This window comes from Phalangium opilio, unplaced genomic scaffold, assembly GCF_054372755.1.
Source record: "Phalangium opilio isolate 3A_F unplaced genomic scaffold, DU_Popi_V2 ptg000042l_1, whole genome shotgun sequence".
NCBI lineage: Eukaryota > Metazoa > Arthropoda > Arachnida > Opiliones > Phalangiidae > Phalangium > Phalangium opilio.
Genome location: NW_028324166.1, coordinates 5,688,659 through 5,713,667, shown reverse-complemented (window position 1 = coordinate 5,713,667; position 25,009 = coordinate 5,688,659). Strand labels below are relative to the sequence as shown.

At 41.3% G+C, this 25,009-nt stretch overlaps 2 protein-coding genes across 4 annotated transcripts in view; both read right to left on the bottom strand.

Annotated features, from left to right (window-relative positions):
- The window catches only part of LOC149678664 (insulin-like), a 118,938-nt gene extending 99,245 nt beyond the window's left edge, over positions 1-19,693 (bottom strand). The window contains exons 1-3 of one of the 3 annotated variants that reach the window (XM_089836602.1): positions 19,600-19,693; positions 18,475-18,636; positions 18,090-18,311 (exon numbers count right to left, since the gene is read on the bottom strand). In XM_089836602.1, the coding sequence (XP_089692728.1) occupies positions 18,199-18,311; positions 18,475-18,625 (264 nt within the window). In that variant the 5' untranslated portion in view covers positions 18,626-18,636; positions 19,600-19,693 and the 3' untranslated portion in view covers positions 18,090-18,198. Of the gene's footprint in view, positions 1-18,089; positions 18,312-18,474; positions 18,654-19,599 lie in introns of those variants that run through there. The other 2 variants (XM_089836603.1, XM_089836604.1) reach the window with 2 other exon arrangements.
- Positions 19,694-21,950: 2,257 nt separating this feature from the next.
- On the bottom strand, positions 21,951-23,204 carry LOC149678663 (insulin-like). Its single transcript, XM_089837191.1, has 3 exons — positions 22,965-23,204; positions 22,317-22,479; positions 21,951-22,155 (listed from the first exon to the last, which is right to left on the bottom strand). Exons 2-3 carry the CDS (start codon positions 22,465-22,467, stop codon positions 22,043-22,045), a joined length of 264 nt encoding a protein of 87 aa, XP_089693317.1. The 5' UTR covers positions 22,468-22,479; positions 22,965-23,204; the 3' UTR covers positions 21,951-22,042.
- Between the last annotated feature and the right edge of the window lie 1,805 nt (positions 23,205-25,009).

The following is a 25,009-nucleotide window of genomic DNA, read 5'->3' as shown; positions in this document are numbered from 1 at the left end:
ATTTTCGATCAAAAATAAGAACATATCTGTAGTGTAGTGGTTATCACATTCGCCTCACTCCCGGAAGGCCACAGGTTCGAAACCGCGAAGTTTTTTTTTTTTTTCGCTTGAGATATGAAAATCCCTTATAATTATCCGAACATTTGTGTCAAGGTCACATTATTTACATCCCCGTATCTCTGGTAGAACCAGAGTTACGAGCCTCCAAAATTTAGTCTAATGCATTTCCTACGGAGGGGTTTGTTTCTTTACGTTTTGCTTAAGTACTCGGCCCCTGTTTGTCGTAGCCCAAAGTTTTTAGTATGGTTAGATGGGGGACAAATTGGGCTATAACAAACTCAAAGGACACCCCCGTATCTCTAGTAGAAACAGAGTTACGAGCCTCCAAAATTGGGTCAAATGCTTTTCTTATAGATGGGTTGTTTGTTTACGTTTTGCTTAATTACTTGGCCCATGTTTGTCGTAGCCCTACGTTTTTAGTATGGTTAGATGTGGGACAAATTGTTCTAAAACATACTCAAAGGACATGCCCGTATCTCTACTAGAACCAGAGTAACGAGCCTCCAAAGTTGGGTCTAATGCTATTCCTATGGAAGGAGTTGTTTGTTTACTTTTTCCTTAATTACTCAGCCTGTATTCTCGGTCACCCATAGTAACATATCTGTAGTGTAGTGGTTATCACATCCGTTTCACTCCCGGAAGGCCACAGGTTCGAAACCGCGAAGTTTTTTATTTATTTTTGCTTGAGATATGAAAAGACCCTTATAATTATCCGAACATTTGTGTCAAGGTCACATTATTTACATCTCCGTATCTCTGGAGGAACCAGAGTTACGAGTCTCCATAATTTAGTCTAATGCATTTCCTATGGAGGGGTTTGTTTCTTTACGTTTTGCTTAAGTACTCGGCCCCTGTTTGTCGTAGCCCAAAGTTTATAGTATGGTTAGATGGGGGACAAATTGGGCAATAACATACTCAAAGGACATCCCCGTATCTCTACTAGAACCAGAGTTACGAGCCTCCAAAGTTGGGTCTAATGCTATTCCTATGGAAGGAGTTGTTTGTTTACTTTTTCCTTAATTACTCGGCCTGTATTCTCGGTCACCCATGTTAAAATATCTGTAGTGTAGTGGTTATCACATCCGTTTCACTCCCGGAAGGCCACAGGTTCGAAACCGCGAAGTTTTTTATTTTTTTTGCTTGAGATATGAAAAGACCCTTATAATTATCCGAACATTTGTGTCAAGGTCACATTATTTACATCCCCGTATCTCTGGCAGAACCAGAGTTACGAGTCTCCATAATTTAGTCTAATGCATTTCCTATGGAGGGGTTTGTTTCTTTACGTTTTGCTTAAGTACTCGGCCCCTGTTTGTCGGAGCCCAAAGTTTTTAGTATGGTTAGATGGGGGACAAATTGCACTATAACATACTCAAAGGACATGCCCGTATCTCTACTAGAACCAGAGTTACGAGCCTCCAAAGTTGGGTCTAATGCTATTCCTATGGAAGGAGTTGTTTGTTTACTTTTTCCTTAATTTCTCGGCCTGTATTCTCGGTCACCCATAGTAACATATCTGTAGTGTAGTGGTTATCACATCCGCCTCACTCCCGGAAGGCCACAGCTTCGAAACCGCGAAGTTTTTTTTTCGCTTGAGATATGTAAAGACCTTTTTAATTATCCGAACATTTGTGTCAAGGTCACATTATTTACATCCCCGTATCTCTGGTAGAACCAGAGTTACGAGCCTCCAAAATTGGGTCAAATGCTTTTCTTATAGAGGGGTTGTTTCTTTACGTTTTGCTTAAGTACTCGGTCCCTGTTTGTCGTAGCCCAAAGTTTTTAGTATGGTTAGATGGGGGACAAATTGGGCTAAAACATACTCAAAGGACTTCCCCGTATCTCTAGTAGAAACAGAAATACGAGCCTGCAAAGTATAGTCTAAAGCATTTCCCATGGAGGGGTTTGTTTCTTTACGTTTTGCTTAAGTACTCGGTCCCTGTTTGTTGTAGCCCAAAGTTTTTAGTATGGTTAGATGGGGGACAAATTGGGCTATAACATTCTCAAAGGACATCCCCGTATCTCTAGTAGAAACAGAGTTACGAGCCTGCAAATTATAGTCTAATGCATTTCCTATAGAGGGGTGTGTTTGTTCACGTTTTTCTTAATTACTTGACCCTGTATTTTCGATCAAAAATAAGAACATATCTGTAGTGTAGTGGTTATCACATTCGCCTCACTCCCGGAAGGCCACAGGTTCGAAAGCGCGAAGTTTTTTTTTTTTTCGCTTGAGATATGAAAATCCCTTATAATTATCCGAACATTTGTGTCAAGGTCACATTATTTACATTCCCGTATCACTGGTAGAACCAGAGTTACGAGCCTCCAAAATTTAGTCTAATGCATTTCCTACGGAGGGGTTTGTTTCTTTACGTTTTGCTTACGTACTCGGCCCCTGTTTGTCGTAGCCCAAAGTTTTTAGTATGGTTAGATGGGGAGCAAATTGGACTATAACATAGTCAAAGGACATCCCCGTTTCTCTAGTAGACACAGAGTTACGAGAATGCAAAAGTATAGTCTAATGCATTTCCTATGGAGGGGTTTGTTTCTTTACGTTTTGCTTAAGTACTCGGCCCCTGTTTGTCGTAGCCCAACGTTTTTAGTATGGTTAGATGGGGGACAAATTGGACTATAACATAGTCAAAGGACATCCCCGTATCTCTAGTAGACACAGAGTCATGCGCCTGCAAAGTATAGTCGAATGCATTTTCTATGGAGGGGTTTGTTTGTTCACGCATTGCTTAATTACTTGCCCCCGTTTTTTCGATCAAAAATAATAACATATCTGTAGTGTAGTGGTTATCACATCCGCTTCACTCCCGGAACACCACAGGTTCGAAACCGCGAAGTTTTTTTTTTCTTTGGATATGTAAAGACCTTTATTGTAATTCGTGTCAAGGTCACATTATTTACATCCCCGTATCTCTGTTAGAACCAGAGTTACGAGCCTCCAGAATTTAGTCTAATGTATTTCCTATGGAGGGGTTTGTTTGTTTATGTTTTGCTTAAATACTCGACCCCTGTTTGTCGTAGTCCTAGGCTTTTAGTATGGTTAGATGGGGGACAAATTGGACTATAACATAATCAATGGACATCCCCGTATCTCCAGTAGAAACAGAGTTAGGAGAATGCAAATTATAGTCTATTGTATTTCCTATGGAGGGGTTTGTTTGTTTACGTTTAGCTTAATTACTCGACCCCGTTTTGTCGTAGCCCTAAGCTTTTAAAATGGTTAGATGGGGGATAAATTGGACTATAGCATATCCAAAGGACATACCCGTATCTTTAGTAGACACAGAGTTATGGGCCTGCAAATTATAGTCTAATGCATTTTCTATGGAGGGGTTTGTTTGTTCATGTATTGCTTAATTACTTGCCCCTGTTTTTTCGATCGATAGTAATAACATATCTGTAGTATAGTGGTTAACACATCCGCCTCACTCCCGGAACACCACAGGTTCGAAACCGCGAAGTTTTTATTTTTTTTCTTGGGATATGTAAAGATCTTTATTGTAATTTGTGTCAAGGTCACATTATTTACACCTAGTATCTCTGGTAGAACCAGAGTTACGAGCCTCCAGAATTTAGTCTAATGTATTTCCTATGGAGGGGTTTGTTTGTTTATGTTTTGCTTAATTACTCAACCCCTGTTTGTCGTAGTCCTAAGCTTTTAGTATGTTTAGATGGGGGACAAATTGGACTATAACATACTCAATCTTCATCCCCGTATCTCCAGTAGAAACAGAGTTACGAGCCTGCAAAGTATAGTCTAATGCATTTCCTAAGGAGGGGTTTGTTTCTTCACGTTTTGCTTAAGTACTCGGCCCCTGTTTGTCGTAGCCCAAAGTTTTTAGTATGGTTAGATGGGGGACAAATTGGACTATAACATAGTCAAAGGACATCGCCGTATCTTTCGTAGACACAGAGTTACGAGCCTGCAAAGTATAGTCTAATGCATTTTCTAAGGAGGGGTTTGTTTGTTCACGTATTGCTTAATTACTTGGCCCTGTTTTTTCGATCAAAAATAATAACATATCTGTAGTGTAGTGGTTATCACATCCGCCTCACTCCCGGAAGGCCACAGGTTTGGAACCGCGAAGTTTTATTTTTTTTTTGCTTGGAATATGTAAAGACCTTTATAATTATTCGAACATTTGTGTCAAGGTCACATCAAGAAGTTATATCAGTATCTCAGAGAGAAGATATAAATTCGCCAGATTTCCAGCTTTATCTCCAGTCCTAACGTAGGTCCGCAGTCATTCCCCGTCTCTAAATTACAACCAGAATCTCATTGGTTCTTGAAAACTCACGTCAGCGCGACGACACGAGTGAGGAAAATTTCCGACTGACGAGAGCGAAATAGCCCGGCGCCTCCTTTTACGTCCCCCCTTGTATTTTGAAAGAGGGACTGGGACTATGGCGCGGGAATACAAAGGCATCTTATATCTTCTCTCTGAGATACTTATATAACTTCTTGGTCACATTATTTACATCCCCGTATCTCTGGTAGAACCAGAGTTACGAGCCTCCAGAATTTAGTCTAATGTATTTCCTATGGAGGGGTTTGTTTACTTACGTTTTGCTTAATTACTCGACCCCTGTTTGTCGTAGTCCTAAGCTTTTAGTATGGTTACATGGGGGACAAATTGGACTATAACATATTCAAAGGACATCCCCGTATCTCTAGTAGACACAGAGTTATTAGCCTGCAAAGTATAGACTAATGCATTTCCTAAGGAGGGGTTTGTTTCTTTACGTTTTGCTTAAGTACTCGGCCCCTGTTTGTCGGAGCCCAAAGTTTTTAGTATGGTTAGATGGGGGACAAATTGCACTATAACATACTCAAAGGACATGCCCGTATCTCTACTAGAACCAGAGTTACGAGCCTCCAAAGTTGGGTCTAATGCTATTCCTATGGAAGGAGTTGTTTGTTTACTTTTTCCTTAATTTCTCGGCCTGTATTCTCGGTCACCCATAGTAACATATCTGTAGTGTAGTGGTTATCACATCCGCCTCACTCCCGGAAGGCCACAGCTTCGAAACCGCGAAGTTTTTTTTTTCGCTTGAGATATGTAAAGACGTTTTTAATTATCCGAACATTTGTGTCAAGGTCACATTATTTACATCCCCGTATCTCTGGTAGAACCAGAGTTACGAGCCTCCAAAATTGGGTCAAATGCTTTTCTTATAGAGGGGTTGTTTCTTTACGTTTTGCTTAAGTACTCAGTCCCTGTTTGTCGTAGCCCAAAGTTTTTAGTATGGTTAGATGGGGGACAAATTGGGCTAAAACATACTCAAAGTACTTCCCCGTGTCTCTAGTAGAAACAGAAATACGAGCCTGCAAAGTATAGTCTAAAGCATTTCCTATGGAGGGGTTTGTTTCTTTACGTTTTGCTTAAGTACTCGGTCCCTGTTTGTCGTAGCCCAAAGTTTTTAGTATGGTTAGATGAAGGACAAATTGGGCTATAACATTCTCAAAGGACATCCCCGTATCTCTAGTAAAAACAGAGTTACGAGCCTGCAAATTATAGTCTAATGCATTTCCTATAGAGGGGTGTGTTTGTCCACGTTTTTCTTAATTACTTGACCCTGTATTTTCGATCAAAAATAAGAACATATCTGTAGTGTAGTGGTTATCACATTCGCCTCACTCCCGGAAGGCCACAGGTTCAAAACCGCGAAGTTTTTTTTTTTTTTTCGCTTGAGATATGAAAATCCCTTATAATTATCCGAACATTTGTGTCAAGGTCACATTATTTACATCCCCGTATCTCTGGTAGAACCAGAGTTACGAGCCTGCAAAATATAGTCTAAAGCATTTCCTACGGAGGGGTTTGTTTCTTTACGTTTTGCTTAAGTACTCGGCCCCTGTTTGTCGTAGCCCAAAGTTTTTAGTATGGTTAGATGGGGGACAAATTGGGCTATAACATACTCAAAGGACATCCCCGTATCTCTACTAAAACCAGAGTTACGAGCCTCCAGAGTTGGGTCTAATGCTATTCCTATGGAAGGAGTTGTTTGTTTACTTTTTCCTTAATTACTCGGCCTGTATTCTCGGTCACCCATGTTAACATATCTGTAGTGTAGTGGTTATCACATCCGCTTCACTCCCGGAAGGCCACAGGTTCGAAACCGCGAAGTTTTTTATTTTTTTTTTTTTGCTTGGACTATGTAAAGACCTTTATAATTATCCGAACATTTGTGTCAAGGTCTTATTATTTACATCCCCGTATCTCTGGTAGAACCAGAGTTACGAGCCTCCAGAATTTAGTCTAAAATATTTCCTATGGAGTTGTTTGTTTGTTTACGTTTAGCTTAATTACTCTACCCCTGTTTGTCGTAGCCCTAAGCCTTTAGCATGGTTAGATGGGGAGCAAATGGGACTATAACATAGTCAAAGGACATCCCCGTTTCTCTAGTAGACACAGAGTTACGAGAATGCAAAGTATAGTCTAATGCATTTCCTATGGAGGGGTTTGTTTCTTTACGTTTTGCTTAAGTACTCGGCCCCTGTTTGTCGTAGCCCAAAGTTTTTAGTATGGTTAGATGGGGGACAAATTGGACTATAACATAGTCAAAGGACATCCCCGTATCTCTAGTAGACACAGAGTTATGCGCCTGCAAAGTATAGTCGAATGCATTTTCTATGGAGGGGTTTGTTTGTTCACGTATTGCTTAATTACTTGCCCCCGCTTTTTCGATCAAAAATAATAACATATCTGTAGTGTAGTGGTTATCACATCCGCTTCACTCCCGGAACACCACAGGTTCGAAACCGCGAAGTTTTTTTTTTTCTTGGGATATGAAAAGACCTTTATTGTAATTTGTGTCAAGGTCACATTATTTACATCCCCGTATCTCTGTTAGAACCAGAGTTACGAGCCTCCAGAATTTAGTCTAATGTATTTCCTATGGAGGGGTTTGTTTGTTTATGTTTTGCTTAAATACTCGACCCCTGTTTGTCGTAGTCCTAGGCTTTTAGTATGGTTAGATGGGGGACAAATTGGACTATAACATAATCAAAGGACATCCCCGTATCTCCAGTAGAAACAGAGTTAGGAGAATGCAAATTATAGTCTATTGTATTTCCTATGGAGGGGTTTGTTTGTTTACGTTTAGCTTAATTACTCGACCCCGTTTTGTCGTAGCCCTAAGCTTTTAAAATGGTTAGATGGGGGACAAATTGGACTATAGCATATCCAAAGGACATACCCGTATCTTTAGTAGACACAGAGTTATGGGCCTGCAAATTATAGTCTAATGCATTTTCTATGGAGGGGTTTGTTTGTTCATGTATTGCTTAATTACTTGCCCCTGTTTTTTCGATCAAAAGTAAAAACATATCTGTAGTATAGTGGTTAACACATCCGCCTCACTCCCGGAACACCACAGGTTCGAAACCGCGAAGTTTTTATTTTTTTTCTTGGGATATGTAAAGATCTTTATTGTAATTTGTGTCAAGGTCACATTATTTACACCTAGTATCTCTGGTAGAACCAGAGTTACGAGCCTCCAGAATTTAGTCTAATGTATTTCCTATGGAGGGGTTTGTTTGTTTATGTTTTGCTTGATTACTCAACCCCTGTTTGTCGTAGTCCTAAGCTTTTAGTATGTTTAGATGGGGGACAAATTGGACTATAACATACTCAATCTTCATCCCCGTATCTCCAGTAGAAACAGAGTTACGAGCCTGCAAAGTATAGTCTAATGCATTTCCTAAGGAGGGGTTTGTTTCTTCACGTTTTGCTTAAGTACTCGGCCCCTGTTTGTCGTAGCCCAAAGTTTTTAGTATGGTTAGATGGGGGACAAATTGGACTATAACATAGTCAAAGGACATCGCCGTATCTTTCGTAGACACAGAGTTACGAGCCTGCAAAGTATAGTCTAATGCATTTTCTAAGGAGGGGTTTGTTTGTTCACGTATTGCTTAATTACTTGGCCCTGTTTTTTCGATCAAAAATAATAACATATCTGTAGTGTAGTGGTTATCACATCCGCCTCACTCCCGGAAGGCCACAGGTTTGAAACCGCGAAGTTTTATTTTTTTTTGCTTGGTATATGTAAAGACCTTTATAATTATTCGAACATTTGTGTCAAGGTCACATCAAGAAGTTATATCAGTATCTCAGAGAGAAGATATAAATTCGCCAGATTTCCAGCTTTATCTCCAGTCCTAACGTAGGTCCGCAGTCAATCCCCGTCTCTAAATTACAACCAGCATCTCATTGGTTCTTGAAAACTCACGTCAGCGCGACGACACGAGTGAGGAAAATTTCCGACTGACGAGAGCGAAATAGCCCGGCGCCTCCTTTTACGTCCCCCCTTGTATTTTGAAAGAGGGACTGGGACTATGGCGCGGGAATACAAAGGCATCTTATATCTTCTCTCTGAGATACTTATATAACTTCTTGGTCACATTATTTACATCCCCGTATCTCTGGTAGAACCAGAGTTACGAGCCTCCAGAATTTAGTCTAATGTATTTCCTATGGAGGGGTTTGTTTGCTTACGTTTTGCTTAATTACTCGACCCCTGTTTGTCGTAGTCCTAAGCTTTTAGTATGGTTAGATGGGGGACAAATTGGACTATAACATATTCAAAGGACATCCCCGTATCTCTAGTAGACACAGAGTTATTAGCCTACAAAGTATAGACTAATGCATTTCCTAAGGAGGGGTTTGTTTCTTTACGTTTTGCTTAAGTACTCGGCCCCTGTTTGTCCTAGCCCAAAGTTTTTAGTATGGTTAGATGGGGGACAAATTTGACTATAACATATCCAAATGACATCCCCGTATCTCTAGTAGACACAGAGTTACGAGCCTGCAAAGTATAGTCTAATGCATTTTCTATGGAGGGGTTTGTTTGTTCACGTATTGCTTAATTACTTGGCCCTGTTTTTTCGATCAAAAATAATAACATATCTGTAGTGTAGTGGTTATCACATCCGTTTCACTCCCGGAAGGCCACAGGTTCGAAACCGCGAAGTTTTTTATTTATTTTTGCTTGAGATATGAAAAGACCCTTATAATTATCCGAACATTTGTGTCAAGGTCACATTATTTACATCTCCGTATCTCTGGAGGAACCAGAGTTACGAGTCTCCATAATTTAGTCTAATGCATTTCCTATGGAGGGGTTTGTTTGTTTACATTTAGCTTAATTACTCGACTCCTGTTTGTCGTAGCCTTAAGCTTTTAGTACGGATAGATGGTGGACAAATTGGACTTTAACATGGCTCTCGAAGTTGGGGACGCAAGCTAGATGGGGTGTTCTCTCTTTCCCCCCCCCTTGCTTTGGCTTCCCGCTGGCGTTTTTAACTTCACACACGCTAGCTTGGGTCCTCATCGATGCGAAGTATCACACCTCCTCGGTGGTGAGAGCTGGTAACCACTACGTTGTGTGGGCTAAGCGGATATGCGCCCTTCCCAAGCCAAGGTGTTGAGGCATCGTGCCGAGGGCTGCATGGTACCGGGGAAGTAAAACTACGGTATCGCTAACGATCCCCTCGGGGCACCAGGCGACACCCCGTTGTATCTAGCCTTCCACCCGGGTGGGGGACTACCGGGTGGTGACCGTTTACTTGCCCCCTTACTCGTGGGATTCTTATGGATAACACATCAGAAAACAACTCTAAAACTACAACACCTACGGTGCAGGGGTCTGCTCAGGGCAGAACCCACACTGATACCACTACGCTAGGGCCTGTATCCAGCGATACTCGTACCGATTTATCGGTGCGTGTGACTGGTCAGGCTTCGAAACGTACCGTGCGACGTCGCCGTAAACGACATATTGCTCGGGAAAAGGCCAAATCGGGGTCTGAAACGGTGTCCACCCCCGCTGGGGGTGCGGTGGCACGGGGCACCCAATTGAAGAGGCCTAGAACGGAGGACTCGACTCCCTTTCCTAGCACCTTGCAGGCGGCGGCAAAAAAGGCTAAGTCCTATAGTGACGCCGCCAGCGCAGAAAAGATGGCCATTGTTAAAAAAGGCTATCCGAAGGCGGTCATCACGGAGGAAGACGTGGGCCCAATCCAGAAGGCGATTCTAGGGGCGCTGAATGGGATACCTTTGGGGAGCCGTCTACCGCGCCTTGCGCATTTTAGCCTGTGAGGATACGTTTACTGGTCAATGGCTGAAGGAGAACTTAGCCTACTCGGTGGTGGGGGATGCGGCGCTCTCAGTAATGAGAGCTAGCGAACTCCCTAAGCCGTTTAAGGTAATGTTCCGCACCAGGGACCAGATCACCAAAGAGCCGGCGGTGCTGTTCCGGCGCCTAAAGGCCCTTAACGATGGCTTTGCAACCGAATAATGGAAATGTATTCGGACATACGTGGACAGGGCAGTGAGGTACTGGGTACTGTCCATCGATGGCTCCTCGCTGGACGCCATTAAGAATGCTGGTTTCGTGGGCTTCACTGGAGAGGACAAGGGTTCCTTCAAACTCCTACAGCACACGGAAACCACCAAAACCACTGCAGCCGAGTCTACGGCAGGGGGTGGGACTAGCGAGATGGGGGATCTCGCTGTGGAGCTCGCTGGTGTCGCTCTAGGCACAGAGGGGGAGGGGGTGGCTCATTCGGAAGCTTGTTCTTCCATGGATGAGTGCACCCTACTGGAAGAATCGGATGGGACCCTTCGGGATCCAGCCGATGTGCGTTCTAGTGGTCCTGATGAGGGGGAGGATCTTGGGACTGGGAGCTCGCCTGTCGGGGGGGAGGTGCCACTAGCCCTCTCGGGACCGATGAGGTGTAGCTAGGTCCCTTCTGAACCCCTCTCTTAAGGACCATGGGGACACTACGTGCAATTCAAATCAATCTGCACCATAGTAAGGCGGCCTCTGCGGTACTCTGCAGGAGGTTTGCTATAGAGGGTCTGGATCTGGCCCTCATACAAGAACCGTGGATTTGCCATGGCAAAATCCTCGGTCTTGACGCGGCGGGGTCACTATTTTATGACCATACTGCTGCTAGACCTAGGGCGTGTATTCTGGTTCGGAGGGATCTTTTTTGTATCTCTCTACCGCTGTACACGTCCCAGGACACGGCGGCCGTGAAGCTAGTCCTGGCCACTGGGCATGCCAAGTTGACTATCACGGCTGCCTCTGCATACTTTGCCCACGACGCGGACTCTCTCCCGACAATTGAGGTGATCAATTTGGTCAATCAATGTGAAAAGAGAGGGGACAAACTAATCATTGGCTGCGACGCCAATGCTCATCACATCACGTGGGGCAGTTCTGGCTGCAACAGGAGAGGTGATGATTTACTAGAATATTTAGTTGGTTGTAAACTCTATATTCTTAATCAAAACAATGAACCTACTTTTGTTACTTCTAATAGAAGGAAGGTCATTGACCTCACGCTAGCCACGGAAAACCTCGTGTCTTCCGTGTCTAACTGGCATGTGTCTAATGAGCCGTCTCTGTCGGATCATAGGCACATCTGCTTTACTGTCGCGACTACCTCTGTCCCGGCGGGGACGGAGATACGCAATCCAAAACGGACTAATTGGGCCGGCTATAGGGAAGACCTAATCCTACGCTACGGAGGGGGTCACACTCCTAAACTTACTTCACCTAAGGATCTTGATAGGGCTGCTGGTGATTTACAGTGTTCCATCATGGAGTCGTTCCACCGGAACTGCCCACTTAAGAGCGTCAACCGCTCGAGGCTTGTCCCTTGGTGGAACGCGGATCTCAGCCGGCTTCGTAAATACACGCGCAGGCTCTTTAACAAAGCCAAGCGCACGGGTGACTGGGCTGGATACAGGCAGTCCCTTAACACCTACAACAGGGCCATTAGAGCTGCTAAGAAGGACTCCTGGTGGACCTTCTGTGAGCAAGTCTCCAATGTCCCTGCTACGGCTAGGGTCATGAAGATTCTAGCGCACGACAGCACACATCGACTTAATGCTATTAAGCTGCGGGAGGGTGTGTACACTAAGTCTGGGGCTGAGACTCTCAAGCACATGCTGGAGGTCCATTTTCCTGACTCTACTTTTATCAATCCAACAAACCCTGACTCTCTCTACCCTGTCCTGCACAGGGCTAAGAGGGAAGACTGGCTTGTAGCCAGACAGGTTGTCACGATTCGGTGGGCTGTCAACTGTTTTGAGCCCTACAAGTCTCCAGGACGCGATGGGGTCTTCCCTCTGCTTTTGCAGGAGGGCTTAGACCACATCGCCTCTCCGCTATGCAAGATCTACAGACTCTGCATTGCTCTGGAAACGCTCTAGGGTCATCTTTATTCCCAAGCCCGGGAAGGCTTCCTATCTCGAGGCGAAGGCATTTAGGCCCATATGCCTGACCTCCTTCTTCCTCAAAATTCTGGAGAAGCTGGTGGACAGGTACATTAGAGACGAGGTACTTTCGTTAACTCCTCTCTCTTCTTCACAATTTGCTTACCAAAAAGGCAAATCCACTGAGACGGCCCTTCACGGCCTTACGAATTGCCTGGATAGGGCATTCGAGTTTCTGGAAATTTCACTGGCCGTCTTCCTCGATATTGAGGGGGCCTTTGACAACGGTCCGTGACATTTAGGCGCCGCCACTTAGGCGCTGGTTATTTAGGCGCCGCCATTTAGCCGCCAAGACAATTAGGCGCCGTGACATTTAGGCGCCGCGACATTTAGGCGCCGCGACATTTAGGCGCCGCGATATTTAGGCGCCGTGACATTTAGGCGCCGCGACATTTAGGCACCGTGACATTTAGACTCCGCGACATTTAGGCGTCGAGACATTTGCGTGCCAATAATTTTTCCATTATTTCTTCTAAAAATCCGTAATGACCTCTCAATTTGGCAACCCGTGTATTGTCCCTGTGCGTCACTGCATGTTCGCAATCTCCATTAAAGGACACGAAAACTTACTTGTTTTTACATAACAATCCTAAAATAATAAAAAAACAAACATAACCTAACCTAACCTAAGTTGGGAAGTCAATGAAAATAAACAACAATATTTTGCAAAAGGCATATTCCTTTGGAAAGTCAACGAACATGAACAACAATATTTTGGAAAAGGTAGATTATTTTAGGAAGTCAAAGAACATAAACAACAATAATTTGGAAAAGGGATATTATTTTGGGAAGTCAATGAAGATAAAAACCATATTTAGGAAAGGCATATTCCTTTGGAAAGTCAACGAACATGAACAACAATATTTTGGAAAAGGTAGATTATTTTAGGAAGTCAAAGAACATAAACAACAATAATTTGGAAAAGGGATATTATTTTGGGAAGTCAATGAAGATAAAAACAATATTTAGGAAAGGCATATTCCTTTGGAAAGTCAACGAACATGAACAACAATATTTTGGAAAAGGTAGATTATTTTAGGAAGTCAAAGAACATAAACAACAATAATTTGGAAAAGGGATATTATTTTGGGAAGTCAATGAAGATAAAAACAATATTTAGGAAAAGGCAAACTATTTTGGGAAGTCAATGAAGATAAACAACAAAATATTTTGGAAAAGGCATATTATTTTGGGAAGTCAAAGAAGATAAACAACAATATTTAGGAAAAGACATATTATTCTGGGAAGTCAAAGAAGATAAACAATAATTTGGAAAAGGCATATTATTTTGGGAAGTCAAAGAACATAATCAATAATTTGGAAAAGGCATATTATTTTGGGAAGCCAATGAAGATGAACAACAATATTTTGGAAAAGGCATATTATTTTGGGAAGTCAATGAAGATGAACAGCAATAATTTGGAAAAGGCATATTATTTTGGGAAGTCAAAGAAGATAAACAATAATTTGGAACAGGCATATTATTTTGGGAAGTATATGAAGATAAACAACAATATTTTGGAAAGGCATATTATTTTGGGAAGTCAATAAAGATAAACAACAATATCTTGGAAAAGGCATATTATTCTGGGAAGTCAATGAAGATAAACAACAATATTTTGGAAAAGGCATATTATTTTGGGAAATCAATGAATATAAACAACAATATTTTGGAAAAGGCATATTATTTTGCAAAGTCAATGAAGATAAACAACAATATTTTGGAAAAGGCATATTATTTTGCGAAATGAATGAAGATAAACAACAATATTTTGGAAAAGGCATATTATTCTGGGAAGTCAAGGATGATAAACAACAATATCTTGGAAAGGCATATAAAGAAGATAAACAACAATATCTTGGAAAGGCATATAAAGAAGATAAACAACAATATCTTGGAAAGGCATATAAAGAAGATAAACAATAATTTGGAAAAGGCATATTCTTTTGGGAAGTCAATGAAGATAAACAACAACATGGTTGAACTCTGAAGTCAATTGAATAAAAAGAATATAAGCCTAAAAGTACTTGTCATGTTCCTTTATTAAATATCTCAAATCTTTCGAGAAAATTTTACGGCAATGTCGCGGCGCCTAATTGTCTCGGCGCCTAAATGTCTCTGTGCCAAATTGTCACGGAGCCTAAATGTCTCGGTGCCAAATTGTCGCGGAGCCTAAATGTCGCGGAGCCTAAATGTCGCTGCGCCAAATTGTCGCGGAGCCTAAATGTCGCTGCGCCAAATTGTCGCGGAGCCTAAATGTCGCGGCGCCTAACTGTCCCGGCACCTAAGTGGCGGTGCCTAAATGACCGGCGCCTAAACGTCGGCGCCCAAATGTCCCGTTCCGTTTGACAAGGTCTCTAGCTCGGTTATTACTGAAGCTGTTAAGAGATTTGGCATCAGCGACACTCTTGGCCGCTGGATCAAGTCCATGCTTACCGACCGCGAGGTGTCGGCGGCCCTCCTTGGGGACTCTCTAGGGGTGACTACCAGCAAGGGCTGCCCTCAGGGTGGAGTGCTCTCCCCCCTGTTGTGGTGCCTGGTGGTGGACGAACTCTTGGGGAGGCTCGGGGGTGCTGGGGGCTGTAGCTGCTTCGGGTATGCGGACGATGTAGCGATAGTCTTTACCGGGAAGTTCCCGGATACTGTTACCACGCTTATGAGATCTGCTCTCTCTAGCGTGGAGCAATGGTGTCAGGCGGTTAACCTCACCGTTAATCCTGATAAAACTGTCCTTGTTCCGTTTACGAGGAAAAATACTAAGGATCTGTTCAATGATATCTCTTTCTTTGGCCAGGTCCTGACAAAGTCCTCCGAGGTGAAATACCTTTGATTGCAGACTCCCATGGAAGCCGCATCTTGATCGGTGTATTATGAAGGTCAAGATGCTCTTCTGGAGGACCAGGAGCTCTATCGGCAAGACTTGGGGCCTCAACCCCAAGGCTGTACACTGGCTCTATACTGGGATCATCAGACCCATACTATCTTACGGGGCACTTGTCTGGTGGACAAGGGTCCGGCTTAAGACGGTGCAGGCTGCCCTGCGCAAGCTTCAAAGGCTTGCCTGCAATGGTGTTACGGGGGCCATGAGATCGATCCCAACTGCTTCCCTGGAGGTGCTCCTTGACATGCTTCCTCTTCATCTCTTTATTGAGGAGGAGGCTGTCATCGGGGCCTACAGGCTCAACATTAGTGGCTGCTGGGTTCCAAGACTTTGGGATTACAGCCATACAAAGCTCTTTCGGGAGTACGCCGCACTTGAGCCGTCGCTAACGATGTGCTCTGACAAAACCGTTACCAGTTTTGATTTCACTAAGCCATTCAGCATCCACTTCCCCAGTCGGGCAGAGTGGACTAACCTGCTGCCTCTTGGCACTGAGGGTGAAACTATTTGGTTCACCGATGGTTCCAAGACTGATTCCGGCGCTGGCGCCGGCTATTACTGCCAAACCACAAGGGTCGGCTTTTCTGCTTGCCTGGGCACCTTCGCTAGTGTGTTCCAGGCGGAAATTGCCGCGATCTGTTATTGCGCAGATTACTGTATTAACAAAGGGTATACCGGACGGACTGCGAGAATTTATTCTGACAGTCAGGCCGCCCTGAACGCGCTGAACCAGTGTCAGATTACCTCTCAACTGGTGCGCAGCTGCCTTGATCTGCTAGCGCGACTGGCATCCTGCAAAAAAGTTCTGTTGTACTGGGTGCCAGGGCATAGCGGATATCATGGCAATGAGCAAGCCGATAGATTTGCGAAAAGGGGTGCGGAGGCCAAGCTCTTGGGGCCGGAGCCGGCCGTCCCCATCCCCTACAGGCACGTGAAACGGTGTCTGCATGACAGGTTGACTGTCATACAAAACCAGCTCTGGCATAACATGGAGGGCCAGAGACAGACTAAACTGTTAGTCAATGGTCCCTGCAGGTCTCGTGCTAGAGACCTAATTTCGCTCAGCAGATGGGATATTAGGCTGGCCACCGGTCTTCTGACCGGGCACTGTCGGCTTAATAGGCACCTCCATCTTATGGGTTTTGCCGACGACCCTCTCTGTAGGTCGTGTCAGGAGAAGGAAGAAACATCCGCTCACGTACTTTGCGAGTGCGACTGCTTCGCCTCGCTTAGACTAGAATATTCTGATTCACACACTTTGGAACCCTTCCGGGTCTCCTCTATTACGGTGGAGCGAATTCTTCGCTACGCTGCTGCTACGGGCCTTTTCAAGGCCTGAATACGAGGATGCACAATATGCCTTTGGCATCGGTGCTAGGGCGCGTACCCTCCTCAACAACAATAATAATAATAATCCTAAGGACATCCCCGTATCTCTAGTAGACACAGAGTTATGGGCCTGCAAAGTATAGTCTAATGCATTTTCTATGGAGGGGTTTGTTATTTCACGTATTGCTTAATTACTTGGCCCTGTTTTCTCGATCAAAAATAATAACATATCTGTAGTGTAGTAGTTATCACATCCGCCTCACTCCCGGAAGGAAGGCCACAGGTTTGAAACCGCGAAGTTTTCTTTTTTTGCTTAGAATATTTAAAGACCTTTATAATTATCCGAACATTTGTGTCAAGGTCACATTATTTACATCCCCGTATCTCTGGTAGAACCAGAGTTACGAGCCTCCAGAACTTAGTGTAATGTATTGCCTATGGAGGGGTTTGTTTGTTTACGTTTAGCTTAATTACTTGACCACTGTTTGTCGTAGCCCTAAGCTTTTAGTATGGTTAGATGGCGGACAAATTGGTCTATAACATACTCAAATGACATGCCCGTATCTCCAGTAGAAACAGAGTTACGACGATGCAAAATATAGTCTAATGCATTTCCTATGGAGGGGTTTCTTTCTTTACGTTTTGCTTAAGTACTCGGCCAGTGTTTGTCTTACCCCAAAGCTTTTAGTATGGTTAGATGAGGGACAAATTGGACTATAACATATCCTAAGGACATCCCCGTATCTCTAGTAGACACAGAGTTACGACCCTGCAAAGTATAGTCTAATGCATTTTCTATGGAGGGGTTTGTTTGTTCACATATTGCTTAATTACTTGGCCCTGTTTTTTCGATCAAAAATAATAACATATCTGTAGTGTAGTGGTTATCACATCCGCCTTACTCCCGGAAGGCCACAGGTTCGAAACCGCGAAGTTTTTTTTTTTGCTTGGGATATGTAAAGACCTTTATAATTATCCGAACATTTGTGTCAAGGTCACATTTTGCTTAAGTACTCGGCCCCTGTTTGTCGCAGCCCAAAGTTTTTAGCATGGTTAGATGGGGGACAAATTGGGCTATAACATACTCAAAGGACATCCCCGTATCTCTGGTAGAACCAGACTTACGAGCCTCCAAAATTTAGTCTAATGCATTTCCTATGGAGGGGTTTGTTTGTAGCATTACGAAGTATAGGTAGTGTCCTACTTATGGAACATATCTTATAAACTCATTATATTATCAATGAAAATAACATAACTGGAATCAAGACGCAGCCTCGCTGGAGTACTAGTACTAATCTGTATTTTTACTTGGCGAATTCGACGAAATTGACTTATACGGGACTGAAACTAGCTCTCTGATTGAATGTTGGGTGAGTCCCACATACATTTCAAACCAGGATTGCGTAGATTTCTGCAACTTGGAACCATGCATATTTTACTGAAAAATTAAGAAATCGTTGCTCTAACCAAATTCAAACTAATCCACAAAAATATAAAAGCATTAAAAAATTAAAAAATCCTCATTTACGAATTAATTTTATTTTCCCTCATAATATTATTACAACACTACAGTTTTTTTTCGCTTAGTGCGGTAATTGAGACAATGAAGTTTACTATAATTAGATATCTCATCGATTGCAATATGACATCAACGTCCCATAACTGCAATAACCAAGACAGCATTCGCTAACGACGGAGCGTCGAGAACGACGACCGGCATTGTTCTTGACAGCTGGAACATCTAGGCATACAATGATGTAAATTAAACTATTTTCATAAATGCTTTTCTCGCTGCTCAAACACAGATTGAATTAGGAAGGATATATTTAGCAGTTTTTGAGAATGGTATTTCAACAGGTTTAGAAGAAAATTATTTAGACATGATTATTAAGTATTTTACATACCAGTAGGGTGAAACTGATCTCTGCAAACCAAGGTAAGTGCAGCGGCTAAGTCCTTGCCACATAATCGAATTAAAGCATCAGAAGTTGGTAATGTTATCGTCATGAATGTTCCCACGCATATTAATGCCACGATGAAGTTTCGTAAAGCCATGATTGTTTTATCTAGGACAATTAAAAATCTATATTTATATAAATCAAAGTCCTGACTGACTGACTGATAATCAACGCCCAGCCCAAACCGCTTGCCCTAGAAGGCTCAAAAATTGCAGGAACGTTACTCATAAACAGTAGGCGCGTACTAAGAAAGATTTTTTCCAATCCGACGCCATCTTAATAAATGGCGCCCAGAAATGTAAAAAACTCTTCTCCATGCAACAAAGTCCGCGCGTTTCAACCGATTTCACAAATATTTAGTACACTGGTTTCCTTTAACCTATAGACAGACTGAATGTTCTTTTGGGTTCTATTTGTTGCCATCTTTTTAAATGGCGGCCAAAAACTTAAAAACCCTTCTCTATGGAATAATGTCCGCGTGAAAAGTAATAAAAAATGTTCCGACGGGCTGACGGGCACCGCCGAGTGCCTTCGCTCCTAGGGTGCTACAAAAATATAACTCATCAGTAAAATCTACCCATTCTTGATGGAAGTTCTTATTACACGCGAGCGACGCCGCTAGTGTCCTTATAAATATGATAAACTATGCAATCGTTGGATAAAGTTGCACGAAGACGATTAGCGATGTTTCTGCCATATATTAAGGGGGTTTTCTTTGGGCGATTTGGAGTCGAAAATGTATCTTCTAACACATTTTCCTGTTCGGGTCACTGTTTTCAAGTTAAGATTGGAGAAATTTACGGGTGACCCCCTTAAATTTAATTAAGGGGTCATGCCTAAAACACTCAAATTATAACTCGAAAACAGTGGCATGCATTTCAAAATGTTATAGAACATTTTCGAGTCAAAATTGCCCAAAAACAGTCGCCTTATTTTACGCTAGTCTTATCAGAAACAGCCTGTATAGTCAACAGCGTAATTTAAGGGAGTTAATGGTTTAATTAATTTTAATCCATCCCCTCAGTTACTTTTAGCATTTAGAAAATTGTAAACATAACAGTCGATACTTACTATCTGCTCCAAATGCAGTCAAGTTCTGTTTTAATGAATTCTAAGAGCTCCCCACTGTTTTTATAGATTTTAAATCAGTAATAGTAATCATACCCTCTGATAGATTAAAAGCCAAGTGATGACATCAACGTTTTCCAAGAATATAGGGATACAAATCTGCTTATTAAATTTAGAGATTTAATTTCAATAACAAGAAGTTTCTAAATTTCAATCTTATCAAAAATATAAACATAAACAAAATTTAATCCAAGCCTCTCATCCACCGTGAAACATTTTGAGATCCCATGTAGAGCCAAAGCTATCATTTTCTTTTCAGTCAATCGCCAATTGAACGACTTTGTTATAAATTAATCAAATTTTCTAATTAAAAACCAATGTTTTGCGACTACCATTCCTATACATTTTGTTAATATAAAAGACTAGCTGTTACCCACGGCGTCGCTCGCGTGTAACAAGAATATATAAAGAATGGGTAGATTTCACTGATGACTATTTGTGAAATCGTTTGAAACGCGGACTATGTTGCATAGAGAATATTTTTTTACATTTCTGGGAGCCATTTATTAAGATGGCGGCGGATTGGAAAAATCTTTGTTAGTACGCGCCTACTACATATGAGTAACGTTCCTGCAAATTTTCAGCCTTCTAGGGCAAGCGGTTTGGTCTGGGCGTTGATTATCAGTCAGTCAGTCAGTCAGGACTTCGATTTATATAGATATAGATATAGATATAGATATAGATATAGCGAGGTGGAAATCGTATATAGGTAAGTGCATACGTTTATTGGTAAAGTTTAGATATTTTTCGTCTACGATTGTCACCACGACATTTACTTGAATTAAAGCAAAATTGTTCAATAGACTCGGCAACAGAAATCGGCACATGTGCATTCGATTCAACAGAGAGGAAAAAATCAGAGAAGTTTGTTTACTGCCAGTATTACAGCCGAGGCTACAGTTAACCACGCTGACCTCTGGTGTGAGCCTCTAACATTTTTTTGGTATTTTCCCCTTTTTGAATTATCTTCTTAACGGATCACGTGACGTCTGGCTTCTCGGCTGTGCGCGTAAGAGAGATATCTGGCTGTGCCGTTGTAGTTACCTTTCCCCCTCCCTCTTTGACTCTCCTTCTCACTGGTTTTTGGTACCTAATAGTTGTTTGCAGGGATTTGTGTCAAATTATGTATGAAAACCAACTCGCGCAAAGACTCCACGAAAAAACCCCTTTAACTTATTTGATTCCCAAATAAAATTACCCGGGACATGACAACCTGGAGAGAAACTAAAATCAAAGGACCGCCTAACATAGAAATAACAAGGCGACCCAAGGGGTCGTAATAGTAGCCACATCGTACGAGTGAATAGCCCCTCTATACCCTACCCTAATGAGTGAATAGCCTCTCTATACCCTACGCTAATGAGTGGATAATCCCTCTATACCTTACCCTAATGAGTGAATAGCTCTATCTTTTACAATGCTTAAATATTTTACCGTGCACAAAATCAGAGTGAATAGCCCCTCGATGCCCTACCCTAAACGGTGATAGAATTATTACCCGTATAAATTTACTTATGCCGTAATTGTAATATTCCGGCGAATCGAAGAACAGATAGTTTTAGTGATTATCCCCTCGATGAGTTTACAACATAGACTTATGCCGATGCACACTTATCGCTTCTTATAAATTTCTAACATGAACTTATGGTCAGAAGAGTTTGAAAGAGAAAGAATTCGGTAAAACACCCAATAATTGTAATATCCCGGTGCCTTAAGACCATTCTAAAAAGAAAGTCTGTAAATACTTGCTTTTGCTTCCAAAATTTCCCTCGATTTCTTTGAATATTAAAACAGGGGAGCGTGAAACTCTTATTGTCGACGGGTAAGAGGAATTTTTAAGGGAGGGTATATGACTTAACCTAACTGTCTTAATTTCCTTCCTTTTAAGTAGACGAACGAAAAATATCACCTCACCACAATTCTCTCCCATTCACTCTCCCTTCAATGACGATCGAAAAATTTTATACTGTCTAAGGCAGTTCTCTTTCACGACGCCACCACCACCACCACCACCACCACCAACAACAGGCCAGGTCAAACTAAGACCCACATCGTAGATGTTCATCATACGACGTGGCTAAAAATAAAAAAAGAAAGAAAAAGAATGTGAACTACATCATATCTGTGACAAGAAAACGTTTATAAGCTTCTTGACTTCTCTAAAAATATTCTGTGTGACAGCAACCATACTTTACATAAAAATTAAGCAAGTAAACAAATCTTTGCTCAAAACAAATTCAAAATAATCCTCAAAAATATTAAACCATTAAAATGTTTTTTTTTGTTAAAAAGTCCTCATTTACGAATTAATTTTATTTTTCCTGAGAATATTATTACAACAATACAGTTTTTTTGCTGAGAATGAAGTTTATGGTAATTTGATACCTCAACGACCACAATACGATATCAATGTCTCCACCCCGCAAACATTATGACAACATTCTTTAACGATGGAGCGGCGAGAACGACGACCCACATTGTTCTTGACAGCTGGTCTGTCTATAATGATGTAAATTGTGCAATTATTATAAATGCTTTTCTTGCTGCATTGTTAAACCCAGATTGTATTGGGAAGGACATAATTACCAACTTTTGAGAATGGTATTTCAACAGGTTTACAAGAAAATTAAATATAAGTGATTGTAAAGTTATTTACATACCAATAGAGTAATAACCGCCTCTGCAAACCGTGTTAAGAGCGGCTAATAAGTCCTCGCCACATAATCGCATTGAAGCGTCAGAAATTGGCAAGGTTATCGTAATGAAAGTTCCAACGCATATTAACGCCACGATGAAGTTTCGTAAAGCCATTAGTTTTTCTATCTAGAAGAATTAAAATGTCCTTATAAATATGTTAAACTATGCAATCGTTGGATAAACTTGCACGAAGACGACTAGCGAACTATGCATGGTGTTTCTGATAAATTTGCCATAATCTAAAGCGTGTGTTCTTTGAGTCTGACTGAGTTAAAAGTGTCAAGGAACATTGGGTCGATTTTGAAATGTGTTTTATGGGTAACCCCTCAAATTTAATTAATTACTGAAAGACAACGCTAATTAAATTTAAGGGGTCATCCCTAAAACACTAAAATCATAACTCCAAAACAGTGGCATGACCGACAAAACCTCAAATTTCGACTCAAATTCCCTCCAAGAACAGCCCCCTTAATTTATCCTAGTCTTCTCAGAAACACCCTGTATAGTCAACAGCGTTAATTTAAGGGAGTTTATGGTTTAATTAATTTTAATCCTTTCGCTCAGTTACTTTTAGCATTACGAATATTGTAAACATAACTGTCGATACTTACGATCAGCTTCAAATGTAATCCTCTGTTTTATGAATTCTAAGAGCTCCCCACTGTTTTTATAGTTTATAAATCAGTATCAGTAATCAGACCCTCTGATAGATTAAAAGCCAAGTGCTGAGATCAACGTTTCCCAAGCATAGTGATACTAGTCTGCTTATTAAATTTAGAGATTTAATTTCAATAACAAGAATATTCAAAATTTAAATCTAATCAAAAATGTAAGCATGTACAAAAATTAATGCAAGCCTCGCATCCAACGTGATTAGTTTTGAGACCCCAAGTAGAGCCAAGTCTGTCATTTTCAGCTCATTTATCACACTTTCTAATCAATTTTGTGACTTTATCATTAGGCTCTATTATACATACAAAAGATATCGTGAGTTAGAAATCTCAGGTAAGTATGTACATAGGTAATATTATGATATTTTCGGTCTGCGATTGCCATCCACGATTTGTACTTAATTCATAGCAAAATTGTTCAATTTGCGACGAATGAAATGAAAATTACTGACTTAGCTCTACACGGTATCTCAGAGCGTTTCACGGTGGAGAGGCCGCGATGCGAGGCTTGGCCTTTTTGTGCATATCTATGTCGTGTTTAAACAAAACGAGTTATAAATAAGAAATATACAGGGTGTTTATGATAAGTCTGCCATAAATTAAAGGGTGTGTTCTTTGGGTCAGATTGAGTGAAAAGTGTCAGAGAACATGGGGTCTAAAACATTTATTTTCGGAGGTACGGGACCCCCAAACACTGGCCTCTAAAACAAGGAAATTAGCACACATGTGCAGTAAGACATACCAGAGTCCCCATCTTGTTTAGACAATTTCAATAGCCTCCAATCTGTGAACCTTAATCTAGAAGGCGTCTATGTTTAAATGTAGAAGTTTGCCAAAGCATGGTAATGTAAAGTAGTTAAAATTGCAATAGCACAAGAGTGGACATTTTAAACATTACCTTTATATGATTGGAGGTTATTGAAATTGTCTAAACGAGATGAGCACTCTGATATGTCTAACTCCATATGTGTTCCAATTTACTTGTTTTAGGTGACAATGTTTTGGGGGCCCGTACCTCCGATATTAAATGTTTAAACCCCATGTTCTCTGACACTTTTCACTCAATTTGACTCAAAGAACACACCCTTTAGTTTATGGCACTCTTATCAGAAACACCCTGTATATCTATATTAAAATTAATATTTAACGTTTCAGCCGGCTAGCCATGAAGTAAAGGTGATACGAAAGAATAACCACTGAAATGAAACGTAGGACCCTATAATACTATGAACGCTTTATCTTAAGACTGAACTTAATTACTTACGTCCTATTGTTGTTCCGTTTTCAATATAATTCATGCGGTAAATTGATTAGTCAGAATATAATTACATAATTTTGATATTAAGCTTAACCTTAAGGAGACTTGCAAACAATAATATACTGTCTTAAGTTTCTTCTCGCTTGACTTTACCTTCTTATCCATTTTCCATTCATGATAAGTCATCAGTTGAAACGGTGAATAAAAAGATTTACAAAAATTTGCATTTCTAAATTAAAACCATTTTGTTAAAATACAATAGAAGTATGTTTGCGAGATATTGCTTTAAACGAATGGATGAACCCAAAGTTATCGTATTTTTAGCATAGACTACTTTAGCTTAGATCAATGAAGTGATTTTGTTACCATTATTATTTTCATTTGAGAAAATGTACAAGCACTTGGTTTACGTAATTTTAATGGTTACTGGTGACATCCACTAGTATAAAGGAAACTATTAGACAAATAAATATCAGATGGTATTATAATAGTTCCTACAAAATATTTTTTGTAGGTCAGTTTTGACAATTCCGGCCGTGCCCGGTTTTGTATGCAGGTCTTCAACAATTCCAGTCAGAGCAGGATGGACCTTTTTGAAATGCAGGTGTCTCGGTTTAAGGCCTACTTTTTATTCTGCATAGAGTGAAAGGCATTAATTTCTCAAACCATTCTTTAAGATCACAAAGCTATTTTTAAAATTGAAAATTGTAACTCATAGGTATAGGGG